General features: G+C 41.2%; 1 protein-coding gene across 2 annotated transcripts in view; it reads right to left on the bottom strand.

Annotated features, from left to right (window-relative positions):
• Positions 1-24,126, bottom strand: part of Ap3b1 (adaptor related protein complex 3 subunit beta 1) — a 204,072-nt gene that overhangs the window by 72,897 nt on the left and 107,049 nt on the right. For both annotated transcript variants that reach the window (XM_029543901.1, XM_021208271.2), the window contains exons 16-20: positions 15,479-15,665; positions 14,393-14,523; positions 10,285-10,441; positions 7,720-7,873; positions 4,356-4,503 (exon numbers count right to left, since the gene is read on the bottom strand). In XM_029543901.1, the coding sequence (XP_029399761.1) occupies positions 4,356-4,503; positions 7,720-7,873; positions 10,285-10,441; positions 14,393-14,523; positions 15,479-15,665 (777 nt within the window). The remainder of the gene's footprint in view (positions 1-4,355; positions 4,504-7,719; positions 7,874-10,284; positions 10,442-14,392; positions 14,524-15,478; positions 15,666-24,126) is intronic.

Raw genomic sequence — 24,126 nt, 5'->3', positions numbered from 1 at the left:
CAGTCTGAGGATGACTATGGCAAAGGTCTACAAAGCTGAAGGAGAGTGGATCTAGACTGCAAAAGGAGGAAAGAAGAAACAGATAGAAAAAGCCAGATGCAAAATCTGGGGGTCTTGGTAATTACGTAAACTCCCAGAGCGGAAGGAGCTGGAGCAACGCACAGGAGCCAGGGCGACTGCTGGAGTGAAATGTACGCTGAGTGCCACAGATAGACCTAAGGACCTGGTCTAAATCTGGGGAGAAGAGCTGGCAGCCTAGCGAGTGACAGGGCTATCTGTTACTAAGCTAGGACTCTGGCAGTGTGTGCGGACTGGGTTAGTAAGTAGGTGATGGAGGCAAGAGACTCGCTCTGCTCCACTTCCGGCTCCCCTCTGAAGGCTGGAAGCCACGAGAGTTCTAACAGCAAAAGAGAAACTAGTGGATTAAGATTAAGAGTGTGAAGAAGGAAGATGCGGGCTCACAAAACGAGCTCAAAGGCAGCAGAGCTTCACCTTATGACATAACAAAGGAAGCTGAGCTGATAGCACCTAGCCAGAGCTCAATGTTTACAGCAAAGGTAGGCAAATGGAATCCTGAAGTGCGAAGATAGGTGGTATGTGACGCACGGTAGTCTTCTGAAGAAGGTAGATACAAATTAGGGGTCACAACTGAAAACAGACTTAAACTTTCAGAATTGTTTAAAAAGAGTAGAAGAGTGCAGGAGAGACAAGCCACAGGGAGTCCAGGTCTCAGTAAAAGAATATTCATACTGCCGTGACGGAGGCCAGCCTGGTCTACAGAGCAAATTCTAGGACAGCCAGGGCCAAACAGAAAAGCCCTCTGTCAAAAAACCCAAACCAACAACCAACCAACCAAAGCAGACAACAGCAGCATACAGAAACCTCAAACTGTGGTCCACGCTGCGCTTGTGCCTTTGTTTCCCACAGGACATGCTCTAACGAGGTAGGGATCGGCTTGTGCTTTGCAGACAAGAAGGCTAAAGCATCAAAGCGCTACCTCCCCACAGGAACGCCACACTTGACTCATGAACCACCACAGAATTAACAATTTTGGAAGTCATATACTCCAGCTATCTCAAAAGTCTCGTGCTAACACTCAATGTGGCCCAAATGCACTGTCCAGATGAAAGAAAAACAGTAAGATTCAAGTTGTAGATTCAAGACGTGAATTTTCAGCGCCAACTCTCTGTCAGCTAAATGAAGGCAAAGAGGCTACCATCTGCCTTCATTACTCATAATCTGAGCAAAAGCCACAGCATTTGATAGAAGGGGGAATTAAATAAAGTCACCTATTTAAATAAACAAACACACACACACAGGAACGCTCGCCTAACACAGAAAATGGCATCCTAAGAGTGACCAAGTGCGTGATCTGAGGAGAACGCGGGCACAGCCTTGACTTCTCAGAGAATAGGGCCCTGTTCTTCACATGCTTGGTCATCAAGATGTGAGCTCCTCACTGGAGTCTCCAATGAGGAGGGAACAAAATGGCCTGACTGACTTCCGGTGCCTCTGTGGATGCTAACACTGCACAGGCAGTGGAGTTTATAATCTTTCAATTTTACAAAACCATATAAGAATAACTTACCCTGCCGGGCGTGGTGGCGCATGCCTTTAATCCAAGCACTTGGGAGGCAGAGGCAGGCGAATTTCTGAGTTCGAGGCCAGCCTGGTCTACAGAGTGAGTCCAGGACAGCCAGGGCTACACAGAGAAACCCTGTCTTAAAACAAAAACAAAAACAAAAACAAAAAAATAAAAAGAATAACTTACCCTAATCACATCTGTCATTTATAAAACGCTGGTCCCCCAGCCCAAAGCTATTCTTCTTCCTGCACTAGTCAAGGCTCTTTATTTAAGAGGATATTTAAGCTTTTTTTAAAGTAGAAAAATGAGAATATGTAAAACTCTCCAAGTGTTTTTGAGCTCACATTAATAACTCAAAATTTCTACAAGTTTACATGACTTTTGAAAAATTGAAATCTTAAATTTCATTATATAAGTAAGAATTCAATTTTTAAATAAGTTTTATCATTTGCAAGAATATTTGAAATAAAACAATATAAACACTTACAGTGTTTTAAATATTCTTAACAATTAATCTGGATGGAGAGGGCCTACCTGAATGAATTTATTTTCATTTCTGGCTGGCCACTCAGATAACATACTAAGGAAATTCAGATTCACAGAATTAACAAGTAGTTTTTTTTTTAATTATTGGTTTAAGAAGAATTATAACTTAGGGAACAACAGCTTCTGACGGTGACTATTCTAGACACATGCATCCTGACACTGTTTAGCAGTGTGATCATTTACACGAAAGAAGCAACAATTTGAGATCAGACAATCATGGTTAGATCCACACTTCACAGAAGAAACTTTATTTGCAAGGTAAACTTTCATGCTTTTTCATACTAAACAGACAAAAAGGTCAATCACAAATGTTCAATTCACATACATGATTCTTGCATTTTCTCTAAAATAAGTAAACGTAACTCGCTAAATAATAAGGTTTTACCTTAAATCTTTGAAAGCATTTTGATAGCATTTATGCATCTTATGTTTACTTTGAGGTGTTCTAAAGAGCATGTTGGAATCAGTACTTTGTCACCTCTCTACATCTGCAGTCCAGGGCTCAGTGCTGTCTCTGAAGCTTCCTCCCAGGCCCCCTTTCCACAGTGAGCCTTGCCACAGCCTACCCAAACACCTCCAGGGCAGGAGGGAGCCGCTCTCCAGTGCCTCTCCCTTGTTCATAAGGTTGGCTTACTGGGAAGGCTGAGGGAGGAGTAGAGATGGTCTGCTTGAATTGGGTTGTAGCCAGAGTGCTGAACATGTCTTCTTTACGTCCTTACCTTTCTAAAAAATGCTCACCTTTCAAAAGTTTTTCATTCTTTTGTGTTTGTGTCAGGAGCCGACAAGGAGAAGCTAAAACCTAGCAGGAGCTCTTCCTGAGATGGATCCACCTTGCATTAAAATCTATGATGGACCTGCTCTTGTAGGCAAGGCCTAAGAGAAATCCATTTTAGGAAAGATTCCTGCTATTTATATGTTTTTCCTATTATTATTAAATATATATAACAATTACTAGGTATTAGCCTACCCTTTTGAGCAGATCTCCACAGAACAATGAAGATGTACTGTTTTATAGTGATGCTATATATACAAATACATGATTTCTTAATTCTTAATAATAATCCTATAAGAATTCCTAAAATTATAGTAATTATTAAGCTCTTTTATAACACTGCTATTAAATCCTTTCTGATAGTCAAAACTGCAATGAGAACTCTGCCAGTCTCCATGTATCATGAGGTAATTGCTTCTGAGATAGCAAGCAAGCATCTACTACAGACCACATTCCAAGAGGTTGTAAAACCATTAACCAAAGGTCATAAGACGGGAACTAACAGTCTACTGAATGTGATAGGATAGAGCATAAAATATTGACTGGGTTTATGTACACAAAACGTCACTAGTTACTTTGTCAAAAAAGTTAGAGTTTTTAACTCTCCATGAACCTGCTGAGTGTTGGAGCTGATGATGGCTGTTTAGCCAGATCATCTCTCCTAATGGATATGCATGTAAGCATTTTCTGTTGTACACTTATTTATGATTTGAATTTATGTGTAAACCTGTGATGAACTTCTTACCATATGATTATGTATCCTGGAAGATGTATAAGTGCTGAGGACAAAGAGAGGAGAACATTCTGCTTGCCCCCTTTTTTCTTAGACAACCCTTATCCCTCATTTTCTTATAAGCCCCTTTTCTTTTTTTTCTTAGAGAGCTTTCATAGGAAACTTTTTAAAACTTAGAAATGAATGCTAAAATCACTTCTCAAAGTGCCCCTTTCTCTTCCTGTGACTTCAGCTAGCAGAGACAGAATGAAGGTTCCTTTGCTTGCTTTCTTGCTGTTCTAGGATGAGGTCAGCTACTGAAGCAAAGCCACTTAGACTCAAGATCAGAAAATGTCTTACTATTAAACAGCAACCCTAAATACTGCCCAAGACCAAGTCTTAAACCCACTGATGCTCTCCCACCTCCACTGCCTCAGAAAATCAAATAAGAAAGAAGAATCACAGGGGCACCGGGGCTCCCCACACACACTTGCAAGTTGGATTTTATTCTTTTTAGACAGGGCTTTTCTGTGTAGTCCTGGCTATTTTGGAACTTGCTCTGAAGACCAGGCTGCCCTTAAACAAGAGATCCATCTGCTTCCCGCTCCCCCAATCCCACCCCTACCCCTAGTGCTCAGACTAAAGGTATGGGCCACCACTGTCCAGTTCAAAAGTACATTTAACTGGAGAAAGCTACAAGCTCTAAATGTATGTCAGCCACAGCATATGCATGGTCTTACCTTAGCCACGTTTCTGGGTGCAGGTTCACTGTCAGAGCCTGACTCTGACTCTGACTCGGAAGAACTTTCCTCTATGGAACTGGACTCCTCACTGGACGATTCGGAAGCTTTAGATTGTTCATTTTTCTTCTCCCTATCTTCTGAATCACTGTGAATAAAGATGAATTTTGAGAAATAAACTGCACACCCTTGTGTAGACAAATTAATTTTCTAAAACACAATAAAGATGGCTTAAAAATCCTGAGATATGAAAATTAAATAAAGGCTGCCTAGAAGACTCTGTGGGTGACGGTGTACTGGCCAGAATGACCAGCACAGTCTGATCTTCAGGACCTACACGGAGAAGGACAGGGTCGAACCCCACGGGTGGTCCTCTGATCCTGACATGTGCACTGGGAAGCATGCACTCACACAGAAACAAATTAAACTTAGTGTTACCAAGTAAGCTGGAGTGACTTCAAACACAAAATCATGAAACAGCAGTGGCTGATATAATCAGTAACCACACAGAAAAATACTATGAGAAGGCCAGCTGGTTCTGTGGGAACTAAGAGTTAACAGTAAGACATTCTGAGAACTCAGGATGAGTTTTATAACGAAGTCTCAAATGTTGCTTACTGATAAGTTTAAGAGGTTATACATCTACTCTTGTTAACAGACCTACATTTGGTAGATTTTGTTTCTTTCTGAGAAAATCAGTAAGACAAGCACATGTGATCTTAGATTATTATGTAAGATGTTAGTTGGTGTTGCTATGTAGCCCAGGCTAGCCTCAGACTGGATCTTCCAGCCTCATACTCTGAATGCTGGGAAGAAGATGTATGACACCACACCACACTTTACAGGCTTCTTTTAATATACTGTTTCACTAAAAGTGTTATTCACTTATTCACTAAGTCAACTAGTATTTATTACTAACTTGTTAGCCCGATGCTGGGTACTAAAGATAATGGTGAAGAGACACAGATGACCTCTGTGTCAACTCAGTGTCTGTGGTGCACTGAAGCATACAGAGAAATACAATGGCAGTGACAAGGCACACAAGCAATATGCTGCACAGTGCAGGTGCTTTATGACAACACTCAAAGGGACACCTACACTAGATAACCAAGATTAGGAAGCTTCTTGAGAAACAGAAGTGGGGCGATTGGGCGAATCAGAACTATTCCCCAAAGAGAACAGAGAACAGGGACACAGACCAGCTAACTGCCTCCAGGTTCCCTAAAATCAAAGTCTAGTTCCTTTCACTCTGTGCATCTGTGCAAGTGTACGTGTGCGTATGCACATGTGTGGCTCCTTTAAAGCTCTAACTCGGGACTACTAGAGAGAGAGCTCAGCAGTTAGAATGCTTGTAGCTCTTATACAAGACCCTGGGTTCAGGTCTAAGCACACGCATGACAGCCTGTAACTTCCAGCTCCAGGGGATCCATGACTGCCCTAACCTCCTCAGGTCACTGCATGATGTGGTTGATACACACACACACACACACACACACACACACACACACACACACACACACACTTCCCTTAGGGCATGTCATTCTAGATGCCTTATTCCAACGACCGACTGTGGATACTCTCCTCCTGGCTCTATTATTAACCCACCTACAACAAGGACAGCAACCTCTGAGGTTAAATGGCTTGAAGGACACACTGGCATGAGAGGCAATCCTGAACTCTGAAGTCCTAATCCGCCCTCCGCCATGCTATTGTTTCTACCATGAAGACACGTTGGAATGTAAGACTGGAAGTGACAAACACCTGTCACTACTAAAGAGCAGTTTCTGTGGAGACTTAAAGCTTATCAAGAACTTCCAAAGTTGTGCAGGCAAATGGCAATCAAACTCTTAAGAGACAGGCTGCAGGCCCGGGAGGGGGAGAGCAGCGTGGAAAGAGGATCAATAGCTCTCAGAATTGATTTCTGGGGAGGAAATATGGTTGCTGTTTATTAAAAAATGGAGCAATGGCAACATCTCAGAGCACATGTAATTATATTTGAAGATGGAAAAATATGTTGTTTTCTCTCCTACAAAATAGTAGCAATAGATATTGTCCCCAATCCACTGTTTAAAACATGAACCTACCTGCGAATAGAACAGCTTACACTGTCTTTGTGGTTTACTTTGGTGTAACAATTACTTTGAATTCAAGCATAGACAAAAATTTAACAAAAATATTTCTGAAGAAAAAAATATGAAACTAGTATGTGATTAAAAGCGAATAGCATGATGACATGTGCCATCTGAGGAAACCCTGCTATGCAGAGGGACACATCAAGAAACAAGCACCTTCCCAGACCACATCAGCACAGCACAGCTAGTCTGTGCCTCACACAGCAGGGATGCCAAGCCAAGGCCTCACTCTCTGCAACAAGGGAGCTCCTCTCAGGAGCCTTCACTCCCTGCACTGCAGGTAAGATTTTAAAGGTAAAAGTGTTATTTTATTATGCATCACTCAATTCTGATGGTAATTATTGTTTACCTTACTGCTTAGAGTTTCAGATGTTAGCCTAATGAGAAGAATTTACTGGTAACTAGGTTTTTAACTTTGCAATGATGAAAAGCCTGTATTAATTTAACCTACAGATTTCATTTGTTCTGAACAGGAAAAACAATATAAATCACTTTTAAAATCATTAAATCCTGACTTAAATTAATAAAGTCATAATTAGGGCATTATGCTGTGTTTGTTATGGAAGTGGCAGGGCGAGCTGCTTTAATTACTGTCTGTAATAAAAGGAGCAGAGAGCGTACTGTGCGCAATCAGTGCTGTCAGCCACGACTGAGCCAAGCTGCAAGCTCATCATGGGAGTGGGCAGCAGGCCCTGAGAAGGGCCAGGGAGTCAGCAGAGGCCACTCTGACAGCAGCGGGGGTGGGGTGGGGGGGGAGGGTAGGGGACAGAGCCGTACAATCCAAGGTATTAGCCCCAATTACTCAAAATCGTAATTACACTGTTGATAATGGCAGATCTTGAAAAGCACTAACCCTTAAGTATCTTCTGACCGTCTTCCTTCACAGCCTTTGACTCTGATATTTGGATCATAATTTCTTTTAATGTAACATTATTTAGAAAAATCAATTGTCTTGGTTACATAATGGCAAAGTGCTGAAGGATTTAATTTTGGCCCTCAGCAAAATTGCTGCAAAAGGTAATTAAGTGTTTCATCCTTACTGCTTATCACTTAAGTCAGCCTTCCAAGGTGAAGATGAACCCTAAGATCTGCTCACCTTCAAAATAAAACCCAAGCATGGTACCCAGGTCAAGGGTTAACATCTGTTTTGGAGAAAATACACAGGCATTTTCTGAGAATTAAGGAGAAATAGTAACTCTGGGGAACTTCTTGAGGAAAACTAACTACGTTACCTTTTCCTCCTGGTTTTGGAGTTTCTCTTGGCCACTTTCTGGCGTTCGGCTTCTGCAAGGCTTCCGGTCTCGCTGTCTTGTCCACTGGAGGAGTCCTCACTGCTGTCCTCGCTGCTGGTGCCCGTGTCTCCACTCTCACTTCCAGACCCGCTCTCTGCAAGGCAGACCAGCTGCTGTCACTTAAACCATTTAACTATGTGGACACTGTCAACATCCACAGCGACTGAGGGAAAGGAGGTACTGACTTAGATGGACCTTGTCTGTTCAGAGGCAATCTGGAAGGACTCAGACAGACACAAGATGCTCTGATAATGGGTAGAGCCTAGGCAACATGAGCAAGGAAATCAACTTGAGAGGGTCTCTCTTTTAAATATAAAGCAGCTAGCTATGGCATGCCTTTGTTTTTTTTTGTTGTTTTTTTTTGTTTTTGTTTTTGTTTTTTTAAGAATGAATAAGAGTGGTATAAGAAAAAAACCAGTTTGAATTCTGCTGCTTGTTACTGAAATTTTTATTTAGCGAAAAGTAAAGCAATAGTTAGATCTTCCAAGGAACCAATTTTGAGAGGGAAAGGAGCTTTTAAGTCATTCCCGAAAAATGTCTTAAGTATGTAAGCAGCAAGCAAAATTCCCCAAGAGTTATGACTTACTTCTGCTAGCCTGGGAGTCTCCCAGTCTGAGACAATACAGCATACCTGTGTTCTTCAGAAGGGATGAATTAAGAGCTGGGCATGATGGAGCACATTTGTAATTCTAGGACTCAGGAGGCTGAGGCAGGATAAATAAGCTTGAGTTCAAGGCCAGCCTGGGCTACAAGCATGCCATTCTCTCAAAATACATATGTATTAGTGTATGTATTAAAATGCAGCCTAGTTTTCATGATTACTAATGATTATAGGTGCAGAGCTGTATACTAAATGAAAGGACAACTCATTGGCCCTGCTCATCACCTACCCAGTGAAGTGCCCTCAGGACAAACAACCTGAGCTTAAACACTGTCCCAACAGCTGCTTCACCACAGTGCAAGCCAGGACGTCTGCTGCTTTTAACTGTCACAGACTTAGCTATGAAGCAGGGTTCTCCAGTGAGGTGTCCAGGTTCAAATCCTGGCTATGCTACTTCCCAGCTCTGAGACTGCAACCTCTGACTGTTTCCTTTACAAAAGGGAAACACTTCAGAGCTGCTGTGGCAAGTACACGACTGGAAGTGTGTGCCAGTGACACCTTTCCCAAACTTACCCAAAGCTCATAAAACCAAGACACACACACACACACACAGAGTGGGGTTTGGGGGTGAAGTATAACTGGTGTATACTAGAAGTAACAAAAACAAGTCACGGGCTGAGAGGTGGCTCCGTGGACAAAGTGCTTGCTGTACAAGACTGAGAAGCTGTATGTATTTGTCCCCCAGCACCCAACACATGCAAAAGCTACTGGTGGTGCTATGCATCGACTAGTGTTTGGTGGAGGGGGATGGATGGGGGTGGCTGGTGCTCATTAGGCAGCTTAGAAAAAAAAAGTGAGTACTAGATTCAGCAAAGGAGAGAGACACCTGACATTGGCATTTACAAGTGAACGTTCTCACCTCACACACAAGTATACACCACACCCACCACCCACTTTTTAACCCTCACACAAAGAACAAGGGAGCAGGCAGCAACAGCACCAAATTCATCCACTGCCTGCCATCACATGGGAGTCAATGGCAATCTAGGCCCAGCTCATATTGGGCAGTTATTTTTCCTCTGGGTGTACAGTTGTGTTTCAGACAAGCTCATCAACAGCCACAGAGTAAACAGAATGCCATAAGGATGTTGAACAATACTAATCTAGAAACAGGCCCAAGCTTGTAAACAAATAGGATGGAGACACATATGTAGGGTATAAAGTGCATGACTAACTATAGAAACAATCCAATTAACTATGGAAACAATTTTTCTCAATGGTCTACCTCACTCTTCAAGGTACATATTTTCTATGTTAGCTTTTCGGTTGAGGTATTTGGCTTATTATATAAGAATATAATGTATCAGGGTTAATTTATCAGATATTACAAAAATTTTCATAGGGCAGGTGAGAAAGTTGTAGAGAACTAGTTAATAGCCTTGGGCCAGAGCTGCCGCCATGTTACACTTTTGACTTGTGACTCAAACATGTCGACTAATGTAAATGCCAGGCAAAATTTTAGCTTTTGGGTTTTGTTTGTTTGTTTGTTTGTTTGTTTTTTTGTGGTCCTCGAGACTGGGTTTCTCTGTGTAGCCCTGGCTATTCTGAATCTCGCTCTGAATCTCTCTCTCTCTCCTCCCTCTCCCATGCTGGCCTGCCTCTGCCTCCCAAGTGCTGGGATTAAGGCCTTCCTCTTCACCTCATTCAGCTGGTACAGTGGAGGTCCAGGAGTCTCAGTCCATCCCTATATGCTTTTCTCAATGCTCTCAACTTCCTAGCTCTGAAAATAAATAAATTCTGAGATGTCTTAGGTTTAGTAACAGACTGGGGGGTAGGGGGGGAAACAAAGGATAAGATAAGGGGTATCTTATGTGACAATACACTTCAATTATTATAAAGCCCACCACTGTCACTTCTGCTATCAGAGGGGTCCTCATCCTCATCCTCATCTTCCATTTCTTCTTCTTCTTCTTCCTCCTCCTCCTCCCCCTCAGATTCAGAATAAAATTTCTTCACGGGTTTTTCTTTCTTTGTTTTCCCAAGTGGGGTCCATTCTTTTGCCTGTTTATATAAACAAAGAAAACATTAATGAATTCTTATTATGGGATGCAGACTCCTGGCAAGTTCACTGTGAACTCAGAAGAGAAGTTTGAGACTTTCACAGAGAAACCAAGTGCTAGACATGCAGTCCCAACAGCAAAGGTATCCATTTCCAAACACAGTGTATACACTCTCATTCAGAGCCTACTTTTATATCACTCACATTACATTTCAGACTGTTTAACAAATGTGTTGGTCCACATAAGACTTAACCTACAGTATCAACGACAGCAACATACTTGACACTTACGAGGACAAAAGCAAGCAAACTATAGTGAATGCTGGCAGTAAATACTTATCATCTTGCTAAGCTAAAGCCTGACTCCTCATAGCCACATGTCTAACCCATGGTGACATGCTTTTCCACTCTGGTCTGGGCACCTGTCTCTCTTGGACTGCCTCAGGAGGTTCCCAACTGGTTACTTGCTTCTCCTTTCCATTGAGTCCAACCAAAGTCTGCTGAAGACAGCTGCTGGACAGTCAGGACCAGCTACTCTCTGGTTTCAAACCTCCATAGCTCCCCATTTCAACTCGACACTTGGGCAAAGTCCACACCAGTCTCCCTCCGGAGGCCGGGCAAGCTGTTCCTACTCACCTCCTTTTCCTCTTGCAGACTCTGCTACAGCCAATCTAGATTGTATATGTATACATATGTGTGTGTGTGCATGTATTATTGTAAAGGGATTTAGAGCATGATATACCAAAGTCTCATTACAATTTTCTGGGAATATATTTTAAAATACTAATATAAACAAAAATATTTATGTTTAAAAAAAAAAAAAAAACAATTGCCAAGAGAAGCTCCAGTGGCCTGAAAAAAAAATCATTACTTGGGAAATGACAAGAAAACTAATAAAAATAATTTGAATACATGAGTTTCCACATCCACATAGTTTCACACATTAAAGGCCCAAAGCTTAACACCACTAGATTCTCACTTTGGTGTGAGAACTACAGAGCTGTAAGCAAAAGAAAAGCAGCCAAAACAGGAGAAGAGGATGGAGACATGGGAAAGCTAAGGTCCTTCACACAGCATGTTAACCATATGTTTATAAAGCAAAATGTCCTTGATATGCACAAGAAAGTCTTGAGTAACTGGAAAAAAAGGATTTTCTGTAACTAAACAAAAAATTCTAAAGGAGCCACAAACCTCACTGGTACCTTAATATAAAAATACATCATATCTGATATCCTGGAAATGGTGGTGTGTAATTCAAAGTGACTTCTAGTGTCAACCTCACTAGGCTCCCTGTTGTTTTGATTAAAATGTCAGATTATTTAAGCCTCAGACATTTTTCTTCCTAAGTTATATTTCATAATAATGAGATTTGACCTTAGAGGATCACTAGATAGTAAACCCAGAATAATACAGTGTATCATGTGCACAAAATGCATTGCTATGACTTCAGGGGGAGGACTGTACAGAGCAAGGCAAAAAGGGATGATCTGAACAACACTCTCTGCAGTTAGGACTGCATCTCAAAACAGAACTAGTTACATTGTATTTATATTTCATTACATCCCTCAGAAAGCTTTTTAAACCACTACCTCAGAAACTGATAGAAGAAATCTGTTTGTTCTATAGCTTAAATGGATAATTTTAAATCTGCTTCTATTAGCTATAATTATCTTCCATAAGTTATTAATTGTTAATTTCAGAAATATAGTCAGCAAAATGAAAAAAGGAAACCACAACTGAAATGAAGATAGGAAAACAGATTGCTTACGTACTGTCTCTATAAAAACGTTAATGCTTAGAACACAGGAAAATATAAGAAGGCAGCCAACCTCAGAATACCACCGAGAAAAAATTTAACTGCATAGCATTGCTATCAATTTCTAAGAAGATGTGCTCTTTCCAGAGGGAAGAGAAAGGAAGGTAAAGAGTGAGCAAGTATGGTAGGAGAACAAAAGGATTGTTCTACTTGAGCCAGAGCATTGTGCAGCCAATCAGGCAAGAGGAGAACAAGCTAAGAGCCAGCAAGCATGCTCATCAGGAAAGAGTATGTCTGCACAGGAGCACAGCAGACATATCCCAGCTTCTAATAAAACCTGTACACACAAGAGAAATGTGCTCAACAATGTTTATGTTTGGGAGAAAAACAAGCAAACTTAGCTTCAAGCCTGAACAGGCTTACAAGGGGTTTTTATTATATTTTATTTTTAATACATGTGTTTTATGTGTTCACGGGGTGAGAGCTGAATGTGAAGGCCAGCGTCCATGTTGTGGATGTTCATGAGCCCAACGCTCAGAAATTCAGCCAGAAGGGCTGGCTATGAATGCCAGGGTCATTCTCATGTCACTGCCACACCAGCATGGATTTAAAGATGTGCCCCCACCATGGCTGGATTTCTATGTGGGTACTGGGGTGTCAGACTTAAGTCTTCATGCCTGCCTGGCAAGCACTTTACCAACTGAGAATCTCCCCAGCCGGTTTACATCATTTGCTAGACCATGAAAATGATGGCCCTGAGCACAGACAACAGCGATCTGCACACAAGTTCAGGGATCCTCTCCTTGATGACACAGGAAAGCAGGGAAAACACAACAGACAGCAGGCACGGGACTGGAACCCGGATCTGCAGGGGCTATGGGAACTTGCATTTATTTAGGCTTTATAAACCTTGGTTTCCTTACCTATAAAATAGAAATATTGAGCCTGGCATGATGGGATACATCTTTAATCCCAACACGTGGGAGACAAGGGCAGGTGGATTTCTGTTCGAGGCCAGCCTGCTCTACATAGTGAGTTCCAGGACAGCCAGGGCTATACAAAGAAACTGTCTCAAAAACAAACAAACAAACAAACAAAGAAAACAACAACAAAAAACCACAAACAAAACAACAATAACAAAAAAATGGGGTAGATATGGGTACCATTATGACGCTTAAACAAACTGGTATCTATCACACATCACTGACGGGGCTCTGAACTAAGCTACATTAATTATCTGCCGCCAGACATGCTTCAAAGCCAGTGTAAGTTTTGTATTCAAAAGAAAGCTGTTTCTCAGCATAATCATATTACATGGCTATGCTCATTAATGGGATTATATTTAAAATCGTGATTTCCTTCCTTTGCATGTGGAAGAGAAGAAGGAAGCTAACTAGCTTTCCAGCCAGAGTTAATGGTAAAGGCTCCTGACTATTTGAATTCTAGTTCATTGCACCACTTATGAGGAAAACATTAAGAATGTAATTCTCATCTGCTCCATTTAAATTAAAAAACAAAGAATATAATCACACAATTTCTAGGTACAAGCAAAATATCTTTCATTATTAAACTTACTATGAAACAATAAATAGGTAATACTAGTGAACAGTAATAAGTATTTAAGCCTAACATCCAGTATATTTAAGAAAAGATTTAGAAAACATAATTGGCATTTTTTTAATGTAAAAAGTGTATTATTCATTTCTAGTTGTAACCATGTCAAGGTTATCTTTGATATTTATTTTTAAGCATCACTTAAAACTGAGTTCATCAGAAAACCCAGTACATTTTGTACAGGTTTTTCTTTTCTGGAAAAGAACAGCAAAAATTATTTATAAAAACACTGACAGGAAGCTTACGAAACTCCAACAGAGTAGAAGCAGCTCAATCCATTGAAACTAAATACCTCAGAAATTGAATCTACACAGCTACAAATGCAATCGCACAAATGTGGCTGCCACTGATGCAGAGAATTCAATTCTCTATTTCCTTGAAGCAGAGAACAGTCCAGGTCCAGCAGCAAGGAAAACCACAATGCTCAGTGGTGCACCTCTAAGGCAAGGTGTATCTAACACATTACATTCAGAAGCACAAGAACTGCGTTCACTTTTCAGCCCAAAGGGTTTTATATAAAATGGTAGTTACCCAAGGAGCTCTCATTGCTAGAACAAAATTAATCTCAGAGAGGTCAACTTACTGACTCTATTACTTCTACATTGCGAACCGATGGATCAGGCGCCACCTCTGGCCAATTAGATAATTCCAGGTACCCGGATGCTTTAATGTTGAGAGTATGAGATAAGGTGCCAAGCTGGAAACGATCCCTATCTATTAAAAATGGAGGGAAATAGAAAATAAACAATATGAGCTGTATATGACAGATGACAATCATATCAGAGCTCAAGGTAATTGGCATATTACCACAAATGTCAAGGAATAAATTTAAACCAGGAAGCTCTTCATAGGTCAGAAAACTGATTTCAGCCCATAGATTACAATAATCTCCCCCATAATGGTCAATAAAAAAGCTAATCAGTCAGTGTGTTTAGAGGTGTTGCTCTGAAATGTAGCTTCTCTAAAAATTACTTTACTGTGAATATTAGGAATGGCAGCACAGTTAAACAATCCATATACATGCCTTGGCACAAACACACTCAGAATTTCAATAGTTTTTGTGCCAAACTGAACTGCATTTACTGTTTTACAACAATTAAATAAGAAACAATGTGGAAACCAAGCTACATAACCATGTGATCCCAACCATAATAGCTGCTTGTTAACTGATAAGATATTTAATTAGTCCTCTTTACAAAAGCTGGGGAAAAGAACCCAAGCTCCTTCTTTGAAAAATGAACTTGAATATAAAAAGGTATTTTATGAAATAATTTCTTCTAGAGATGCTGACATTAGTGTACATAGATATTTAATTAATAACTTACTATTATTAGGTATCAGGAACTAAAAGTATTTGTTTAAAGCAGAAATAAAGCCCATGTCTATAAGAACAGAACAGATATTTTATCTACCGTTCAGTTAAACTGCCTAATGAGAATAAAAACCAGAAGACCTGAATTTATTTAGGAGAACAAGGTCTCCAGGAAAATAAACTTTAACAAACATAAGAATAAAACTTGCCGTGAAGAGATGAAAAAGTGCAAGCACATTGTTCTCATATATCCACCTGGAAGTCGTGTGTTTCTCAGAGGTAAATCTGAAGCGTATCAGGAATGGACACACTGACACATTTTAGGGAACGTGTTTTACAGTTATGCATCTGTAATACCTTTAAAGGGAGACTCTAGCAGTGGTGCAGGCTTCTGTGCTAGGAAGATTTTTTTGGCATATTTACTTAAAGCTCCACTCTTCTCGTTCGGAACAATAAGCTGCCTAATAAATCTTGTGCGGTCTCTGATGTCGTAGTTTTGATCATACTTGCCGAGATTTAATATGTACTGGGTAAGCAATTTTGTCTGTTCGAAAAAAAAAAAACAGAACAAGTTGAAAATACGGTTATTTATGATTATTGATAACTCTGGATAAACATATTTAAAGATGTAATAAAAATGAATGGTTATGTCAAACAAATGTCGTTCCATGGGGAATATGCATTTCTAACATGGCAAATGGAATTCTGTAGCCAACGCACATGTCCTCTTCTGTGCTGGGGAGGTGAATGCTGAGCTCTGAGAAGCAGCCATGTGCTAGATTATTAAACTGCTGAAGTGGAAAGAAAGGCATCATTAAAAAAATAATCATATATGGCAAACCCGCTGAAGGGTCTACGTGAGAATAATGAATGTGGAAATACAACTAAAAACATGGCACTCAAAACTTAATCGGAAAAATATGCAGGACATCAAAACATCAGAGAGTATTAGGGGCTGGCAAACTGCTTCTCCTGAGGTGTGCTTTATGAAGAGATACTGTCCCTGGCACAGGCGGAGTCTGCACCCTGACTGCACTCCGTTACTTTACCCTGAATTATGACCCATTAAAGCAGACACATGAATCACTGAACTGGATTACTGCAAATTATTTGCAGTGCATTTAGCTGTTACTTTTTCATAAAAGCAAGCTGCTGATGCCCTCTAAAAACTAGGATGAAAGAGTTCTTCTATTTTTCCACCATGCCGCTTATAGCCTCTAGTAATATTGGTCATTTATTTATTTACGTAAGCTTTTACACCATAATCAGGCTTGCTAAGTCAACTTCTGAACGCACTACATTAATGTATACTGAGATGATTTTAATAATAATTAAACCAATATTGGAATATAACAAAATAGGTTTGTACTTTAAACCACAGTGTTTTTAAATGAAAAGGCAATTTTAATTTAGAAATCTACATGTGTACAATTGTAAATTAAAGCTAAAAGGAAGTCATAAAATAAGGAGAAAATAACCAAAGATTGGTACTATTAGAGAATTTTACACACATTATAAACAAACGACAATAGAACCAATCAACAGGGAGAAGCAAAGACACCGCTAGAACAGCATGTCAGAAACTAGGGACAACAGTCAGCGCAGGGCCGGCTGAGAGTCGGCAAGGAAGCTTCTTTTGGAAGCAAGGTATTTGAAAGCATTAACACGGGTTTATTAAGAAGGAATTATAAATGCTTGCAGGTTTTTCTGAATCTAGTTACCAACAACAGCTGTCCGTGTTGCCTCATCCGTAAGAAAAGACTTACATGGTTCCTGTTTAAAGAATGGCAATCAGCCAGTACCGGACACATGAGAAATGCAGCTCGGCAGCAGTTCACACAGGGGGCGCTACACTGCTGTTAACTACCTGCGCAGAGCGGAGAGCTGGGAACTCGGGTAACTGTTACTATCCACAAATCAGAGGGAAAACCACACCTGGTTAACACCGAAGTCCATCTTAGCACTGACGCAGAGAATCTGCAACTCCATTTAACCAAAAAAATTAAGCCCGTGGATGTAACTTTTTGAGCTGGCAGTCATACTTTCTGAACTAAGTTTTTAAAATTAAACTTTTAGCTGGGCGTGGTGGCGCACGCCGTTAATTCCAGCACTCGGGAGGCAGAGGCAGGNGGATTTCTGAGTTCGAGGCCAGCCTGGTCTACAGAGTGAGTTCCAGGACAGCCAGGGCTATACAGAGAAACCCTGTCTCAAAAAAAACAAAAACAAAAAAAAACCAAAAAAAAACAAATTAAACTTTTAAAATGCATTAACAAGCACATTTACATTGAAAATAATTAAAGCTATGTATGTATAAAATTATTGATAAGCTTATAGAACAATACTCTTAAAATGTATTTTCAAAATAAAATTCTTCATAACAGAAAATGTGTATCTCTATGCAATGATGCACCGAAATAAGTACAATAATTATTCATCACAAAGGCATTTCTCTGAAGAATGCATTTATAATATAGTCTATTTTGTCTTATATTTTTCAAAGTTAAATTTTATGATTAGAAATTACAAAATTAGGTTGGGTGATGGTGGCGCATGCCTTTAATCCCAGTACTTGGGAGGCAGAGGCAGGTGAATTTCTGAGTTCGAGGCCAGCCTGGACTACAGAGTGAGTTCCAGGACAGCCAGGGCTATACAGAGGAACCCTGTCTTGAACCCCCCCCCCCAAAAAAAGAAAGAAATTATGAAATTCCTGTCATTTTCAATGTATCCTCTATATATCACAATATTTGTGTGTATGTATGCTGTACATGTGTATACATGTATGTGTGTGTATGCGTGTGCATATGTGCCAACCATCAGCTTGGGTGCCTTCCTCTGCTGTATCCCACCATGTGTTTTGAGACACGGTCTCTCACTGAACCTGGAGAGCACGAAGTGCTTCAACTGATCGGACAAAAAGCGCCAGGGACCTAGCAGTGTCAGCTCCTCCCCTCCGGCCAGCACAGGAGTTACAGATGTTTGCACCTCTGTTCTTAACTCACATGGCACTCAACAGTGCCATCACAGAGACCGAGACTCAATGCTGAGGTGAAGAAAGCTACTTGTGTGCTACTGAAACACAAGTCAAATGGTTATCAATGAGGACACTGCTGCAGTAAGAATTAAAGCTGGGGACACAGCTGGGTCAGTTCCTGAGACAGTCACCATCGGGAAGAGCAGTTGAGGAAATCACCACGGCACTGTAACATCACTAAGGGGTCCGTTCAACCCTCAAACAACACTGCTTCAAACAAGAATCACACACAACAAAAAATGAGACACAGTGCGCTCTAAGAGTCAGTACCCTATGCTCTATTTATTACATTTTGATTTTAGTTTAATTTTCCTGTTTAGATTTAAGAAACCAGTGCTGTTACCAACTAGAGGCTAAGGCTATCAAACACTAACATCAATTACACTTTTTACAGTGATTGGTACTCAGGAAAAAGAAACCTGAGGAAAAATATCACAAAAATTAAGGAAATTATTATTTAAACTATTTTTGTAAGAGATATACACCACATCCTTGCCTAACTATTCTAACAAGTAATAAAATGGCAAATATTAATTCAGACAATAGTGTCCTAAAACAGTTACACACTAATGACAAAGATATGCCCTGAGAAACGTGCCATTGGGCCATGCCACAGCTGTGGGGCCAGAGTGCACTCACAGACACACTGCATCACCTGGGCCACTCCACAGCTGTGAGCCAGAGTGCACTCACAGACACACTGCATCACCTGGGCCGCACCACAGCTGTGGGGCCAGAGTGCACTCACAGTCACACTGCATCACCTGGGCCGCTCCACAGCTGTGGGGCCAGAGTGCACTCACAGACACACTGTATCACCAAGTACTGGTAGAGTCATCATTGTACATATGGTCTATTAATGTCCAAAATGTCATTAGACAATGCACAAGTGTGGGTAACAGTCAGAAAAAAATGGTAAAGGTCATGCAAAATAGTCATAAAGCAAGTCTAAGATATAACTATAAGGAATAAAAAAAATTACATACAGAATTCAGCATCCAGTTTAACAAGTTATTTTTAAAGGCAAGAAACTGAGAAAGACATTTGGGAACTGCATAGAATTCTTAACTACTGTTCTCTACTTTCATGAGCAAAAAGTTCCTTTCTGTGATTTAATGAAGTTTTAAAATTCAACAACAACTTTCTTGTCAATCTGAAAGACTGTCTGTAAGATCTCCCTGTTTGGTTTTTTGCCAGAGTGGGGAATACTATGAATTGAGCCTACAGTCTCAGGCATACCGGGCAAGTGCTATGCTAAGAGCTCAAGCCCTAGCCCTTGCTTCCTTTCTAGTTCATATTTACTTCCTTTTGGGGAGAGGGGGACAGGGGGAGGGGAAGGAGGGAGAGGGGGAACAGGGAAGTGGACAGGAGGAAGGAGAGGGGACAGAGGAGGAGAGGGGGAGGTAGAGCGGGAGGAGGAAGAAAGAGAGAGAAAGGGGAAGGAGAAGGGGAGGAGGAGAGGGGGAAGGAGGAGAGAGAGGGGGAGGAAGAGGAGGAGAAGGGAGAGGGACAAGAAGAGGGGGAAGGAGCCAGGTGTGGTGGCGCACGCCTTTAATCCCAGCACTCGGGAGGCAGAGGCAGGCGGATTTCTGAGTTCAAGGCCAGCATGGTCTACAAAGTGAGTTCCAGGACAGCCAGGGCTATACAGAGAAACCCTGTCTCGAAAAACCAGAAACAAAAAAGAAGAGGGAGGAGGAAGAGGAGAGGAGAAGGGGGAGGGGAAAGAGAGGGGGGAGGAAGAGGAGAGGAGAAGGGGGAGGGAAGGAGAGGCAGAAGGAAGGGAAGAGGCAGGGCAGAAGGAGAGCCAAGCAGTATTGTCTCTCACTGCATAGCACCAAAGCCTTTTGTCAAACGAGAACAAAAGGCAAAGGACTTCCTCAAAGGTCCAAATCAGGAGCCATGCTCCTCACTTTAGGAGGATCCCCAAGATATCATCAGTAAGACCACCCAGTTTCCTACTGAGAACCAAAATGCCTCAAAGAGTAAAAAGTAGCAGAGAAGGAGAAACTTGAGTGTCCCACAGAGTATTAAACAGTAAATGAACCACATCTGTACATATCGCTATTTCTAAGATATGACGTGAAAAGCTGCAAAACTATAATAAAGCAGAATGCGTGTTTCACAACTATGAGGCATGAGTTTATTAATGCGTACTCACATAATGAAAATAAGCTTGACTGAATGGAACACACCAAATGCTGACAGTAACTGTGTCCGACTGATAGGCAGATATGGGTATTTTTCCTGTTTTGTTCTTTTCTGGGAGTTTGCAACTTTCTATAATTACATATAAAACCGGACTAGGAACAACATTGACTCATTATTTATCTCTATACTTAAAACCTCAGACTTTATTACAAACACTTTTTAAAAACACCCTTTAGTCACTTTTAAGTGCTAATACCCATTTTAATCAAACCCATGCTGAGTCTTCATGCCTTGTATGTCCAAACTTCAGCAGCTATAACAAGTCACAAAGCCTCTAACATTTTGCACACACGCTGACTGCATTTCCTTATGAACATGCTAGTAAAAGAGGGATTACACTGCCCTTTTCCTAACAGAACAGGCCCAAAGGAGTAGGTTTCTTCCTGAAAAACAAAATGATTGCTGGTAGCTGAACTACTTCCCTTACTATGAAAAATCATTTTCCCTAAGAAAGGTCTAGCAGGTGACCAGACCTTGGGCTCAAATGAAAAAGGAAGTGCCAGGAGCTGAGCACCACACCAGGACAGTCTGCTTCCTTCCTCATAGTCCTGCGGGAGGTAGTCAGCTCTGCTCTAACTCCAGTGACACATTCCAGAGAAATTCATGAATAATTTGAATTTTGTGTTTGATTTCTTCTGCAAGCAACAGTAGGTAAAAGCAGAAAATGAACCTAGCAGAACTCGGGTGCCCAGGTACCCGCCAAATACAGCCTCATGCACCCACAACAATGCTGACCTGTACGTGCTGTGAGCCACTCCTCATACAACTTTCCTCCTGGTTTCAGGTGACTCTTCATTATTCATGCCCGACAGAAGAACAGAGCCTACCACCACACGCCTCCTCACTCAACCTTGGGCTTCACCTTAGACTCCGTGCTCCTGATGAGTTGTGTGTATTTCTTGAGAACCACTAAATTTAAAACTGTGGTTTTGTTTTTGAGGTTTTCACTTAAAAACTCTGTAGCCTATTTCTGAGGTTTTGAGCACTGGAATTCTGTTCCATCTCCAGCAATTCCTGTGTCTGATACAGTGTGGTTTTTCTCAACATGATGACTTTTAAGAACACAGATGTTGCATAACAATGACTAAATTACTTTGACTCCTAGCCCAACTAATTAGGAAACTGTCTCAGACAGGTACTGTAACCTGTGAGAAAGCACATGGAGAGTTAATAATGTCCTGTTCACAATTACACATGCTCCCATCCCCACTGGGACACGGAGTTCTAGGGTAGTCATCACACAACAGATTAAAAATTGCTGTTCCCCATCCCAAAAAAAGGTGCAGAGGGAGAGGATGACAGAAAATAATGGAGCATGTGTAAATGGAATCACAACACACTGGATATATGTAAGAAATTGTTAAACAAGAAAAACATAAATAAACCTATTTCCCAAGAATTCCAAGAACAAGCTTTCCTCTGAAAGGGCATGAGATTGGATGTTTGCTTTACTTAAATTTCTTTTTTAAAACTTTCAAGCCATATTATAACAGATTAAAAAAACATAAAGGCATAAACATGCTTTAAGCCATACAGTATCAGATTTAAAATATCACATAAAGCAGCTTTGTAATTCTACTAGTAGACTATATACTACCTCAGTGGTAGAATGCTTGTCTAACATGCACGTGCACACACACGCACGCACACACAAACACACACACTCACACACACACACACACACACAAACACACACACACACACTCACATACACCTATCACTTACAGTAAATGACCTGGACAAGTAGGTTGTCCTTTAGTGAAAGTGCCCTGAGAGAGGACCTGGAGATCAGAAGACGCAGAGGAAAGAGAGGAGAAGATAGAGAAAATAATGAAGCTGGGTATCAGAAGGTCTTATACAAGCTATGTCTTATGCCAAGCAAACTTACTCAGAAGTTTAGCATCTTATATACTATTTCCTGAGGAGAAATGGGACAGAGTCAGCAGAAGTCTAAGCAAACAAAGCTGCACAAGGGGAACACAGAGCATCTCAAAAGCATCCGAGACTGAGCACACAGTGGCCTTGGGACTGATTAGGTTTTAGGAGGAGAAGCCAAGTTCCCAAAAGCAGAAACCTTAATTCCTTCAAGGCACTGGCTCCAGCTCTACTGGTCTTCAAGTCCACTCCTGGGCAAAGATGATACATTCAAGTTCCCTTTGCCCTTTCATCAGGGTCTCTGAGAAAGTTATCGGTCGATCTGGATCCCCACAGGAAGGATGCTCATTTTCTGAATATTGTATTTTTCTGTACTAGAATTACTCTTCCTTTGTCTGCATCCCTCACTGGCCTGGGACTGTGTCGATGAGGATGTTCTCAAACTCACAGAGAATTCATCTGCCCCTGCCTCTGCAGTGCTGTGACTAAAGGTGTATGCCTTGCCCAAGCTATACTTATTAACTTCTACTTGATTTTTAAAAATAATTTATATTTCTCTTCAGAGACTTCTTATCTCTTCACTCATTATGAGTATACTTTCCTTTACATCATTAACCAAATTTCTTAGTTGTTTCAAAACACTTGCGTGTAAATCCTAATGTGTGTACAAATAACTTGGGTTTCTATTGACATTTTTCCTTCTTGAAAATGTGTCATATATTCCCAATCACCTTTTTTAATTGATGTTAAATAAACATGAAATCTACTACTTTAAGATTATAATTCAGTGACATTTATACTGTTACATAACCATTAGCAGCTTCCTTCTGTAAAACTTTCCACACTGAAACTTGAACCCAATAAGCCACAACACCCCATTGTGGTTCTCCTTCTGCTGAGTAAATCTGGATTACAGATGTTAAGTTACAGACACCAATCTCAACACTGTTAACATTCCTCAATTGAGTTTTTGTTAGCTTCAACACACCATTAACCTGATGGGGTTCAAAGTGTATATTCTATTTCCTGGCTGCACCTCAAATTTCAGGTCAGGTCTTTTATTCTTACAGTACTGCTTTGGTGCTCAGGAATCAAATACCTGGGCAAATGTCCATGGACTACCAGGCCCTTCCACTGTTGGCACTCTGTAATTCTTCCATAGCTTTGTCCTGTCCATAGGCTGCTTGCAGGCTGCCCCCGACTTTCCGTGTAGAACACAGTGCCTTGTACAGGACCGACTCAGTCCCTCCTGCTCCCTCCAGGTCCCCCCCCCCCACACACACACACTGCACCTTCAGGCTCTGTCTCTCTGCTCTGGGTGGTTAGGCACCCAGAGTTTCCGGTTTATAGCTGTTATCTCTGGGAAGGGCATGCTAATTAGTTTACTTTGCCATCTGAAAGCAGGGTTTTAAAATTATCTTTGAGTTCTCTTTACTTTTGGTCAAAAAAAGACATCTTTCCCCCCCCCCTCTCTCTCTCTCTCTCTCCCTCTGTGTGTGTGTGTGTGTGTGTGTGTGTGTGCGCAAGCACACACTTGTGGAGGTTAGAGGTCAACCATGGGGAGTGCTCCTCAGAGGCCATCACTTTATTTTTCTTTGTCCTCCTAAATTTTTATTATTTACTTATTTATTCAGAGGAAAAGGAGAAGAAAAGGAAGAGCAGGGGAAGGGAGGGAACAGGAGAGGGGAGGAGAGGGAAGAGGAGGAGATTAATGTGGAGGGTGGAAAGAACCCTGTAGGACTTGGCTCTCTCTCCATCGTGACTTCTCAGGGCTCAGATTCATACCGTCAGACTTGGCAGCAAGACTCTAACCACTGAGCCACCTCACCTCCACACACACCTTGTCTTTTTGAGGTGGGGTCAGTCCCTGACTGACCTGGAACTTACCAAT

Source organism: Mus pahari, chromosome 11 (genome assembly GCF_900095145.1).
Source record: "Mus pahari chromosome 11, PAHARI_EIJ_v1.1, whole genome shotgun sequence".
NCBI classification, from domain to species: Eukaryota; Metazoa; Chordata; class Mammalia; order Rodentia; family Muridae; genus Mus; species Mus pahari.
The sequence above is the reverse complement of the archived record's forward strand: the minus strand, read 5'-3'. Positions and strand labels throughout refer to the sequence as shown.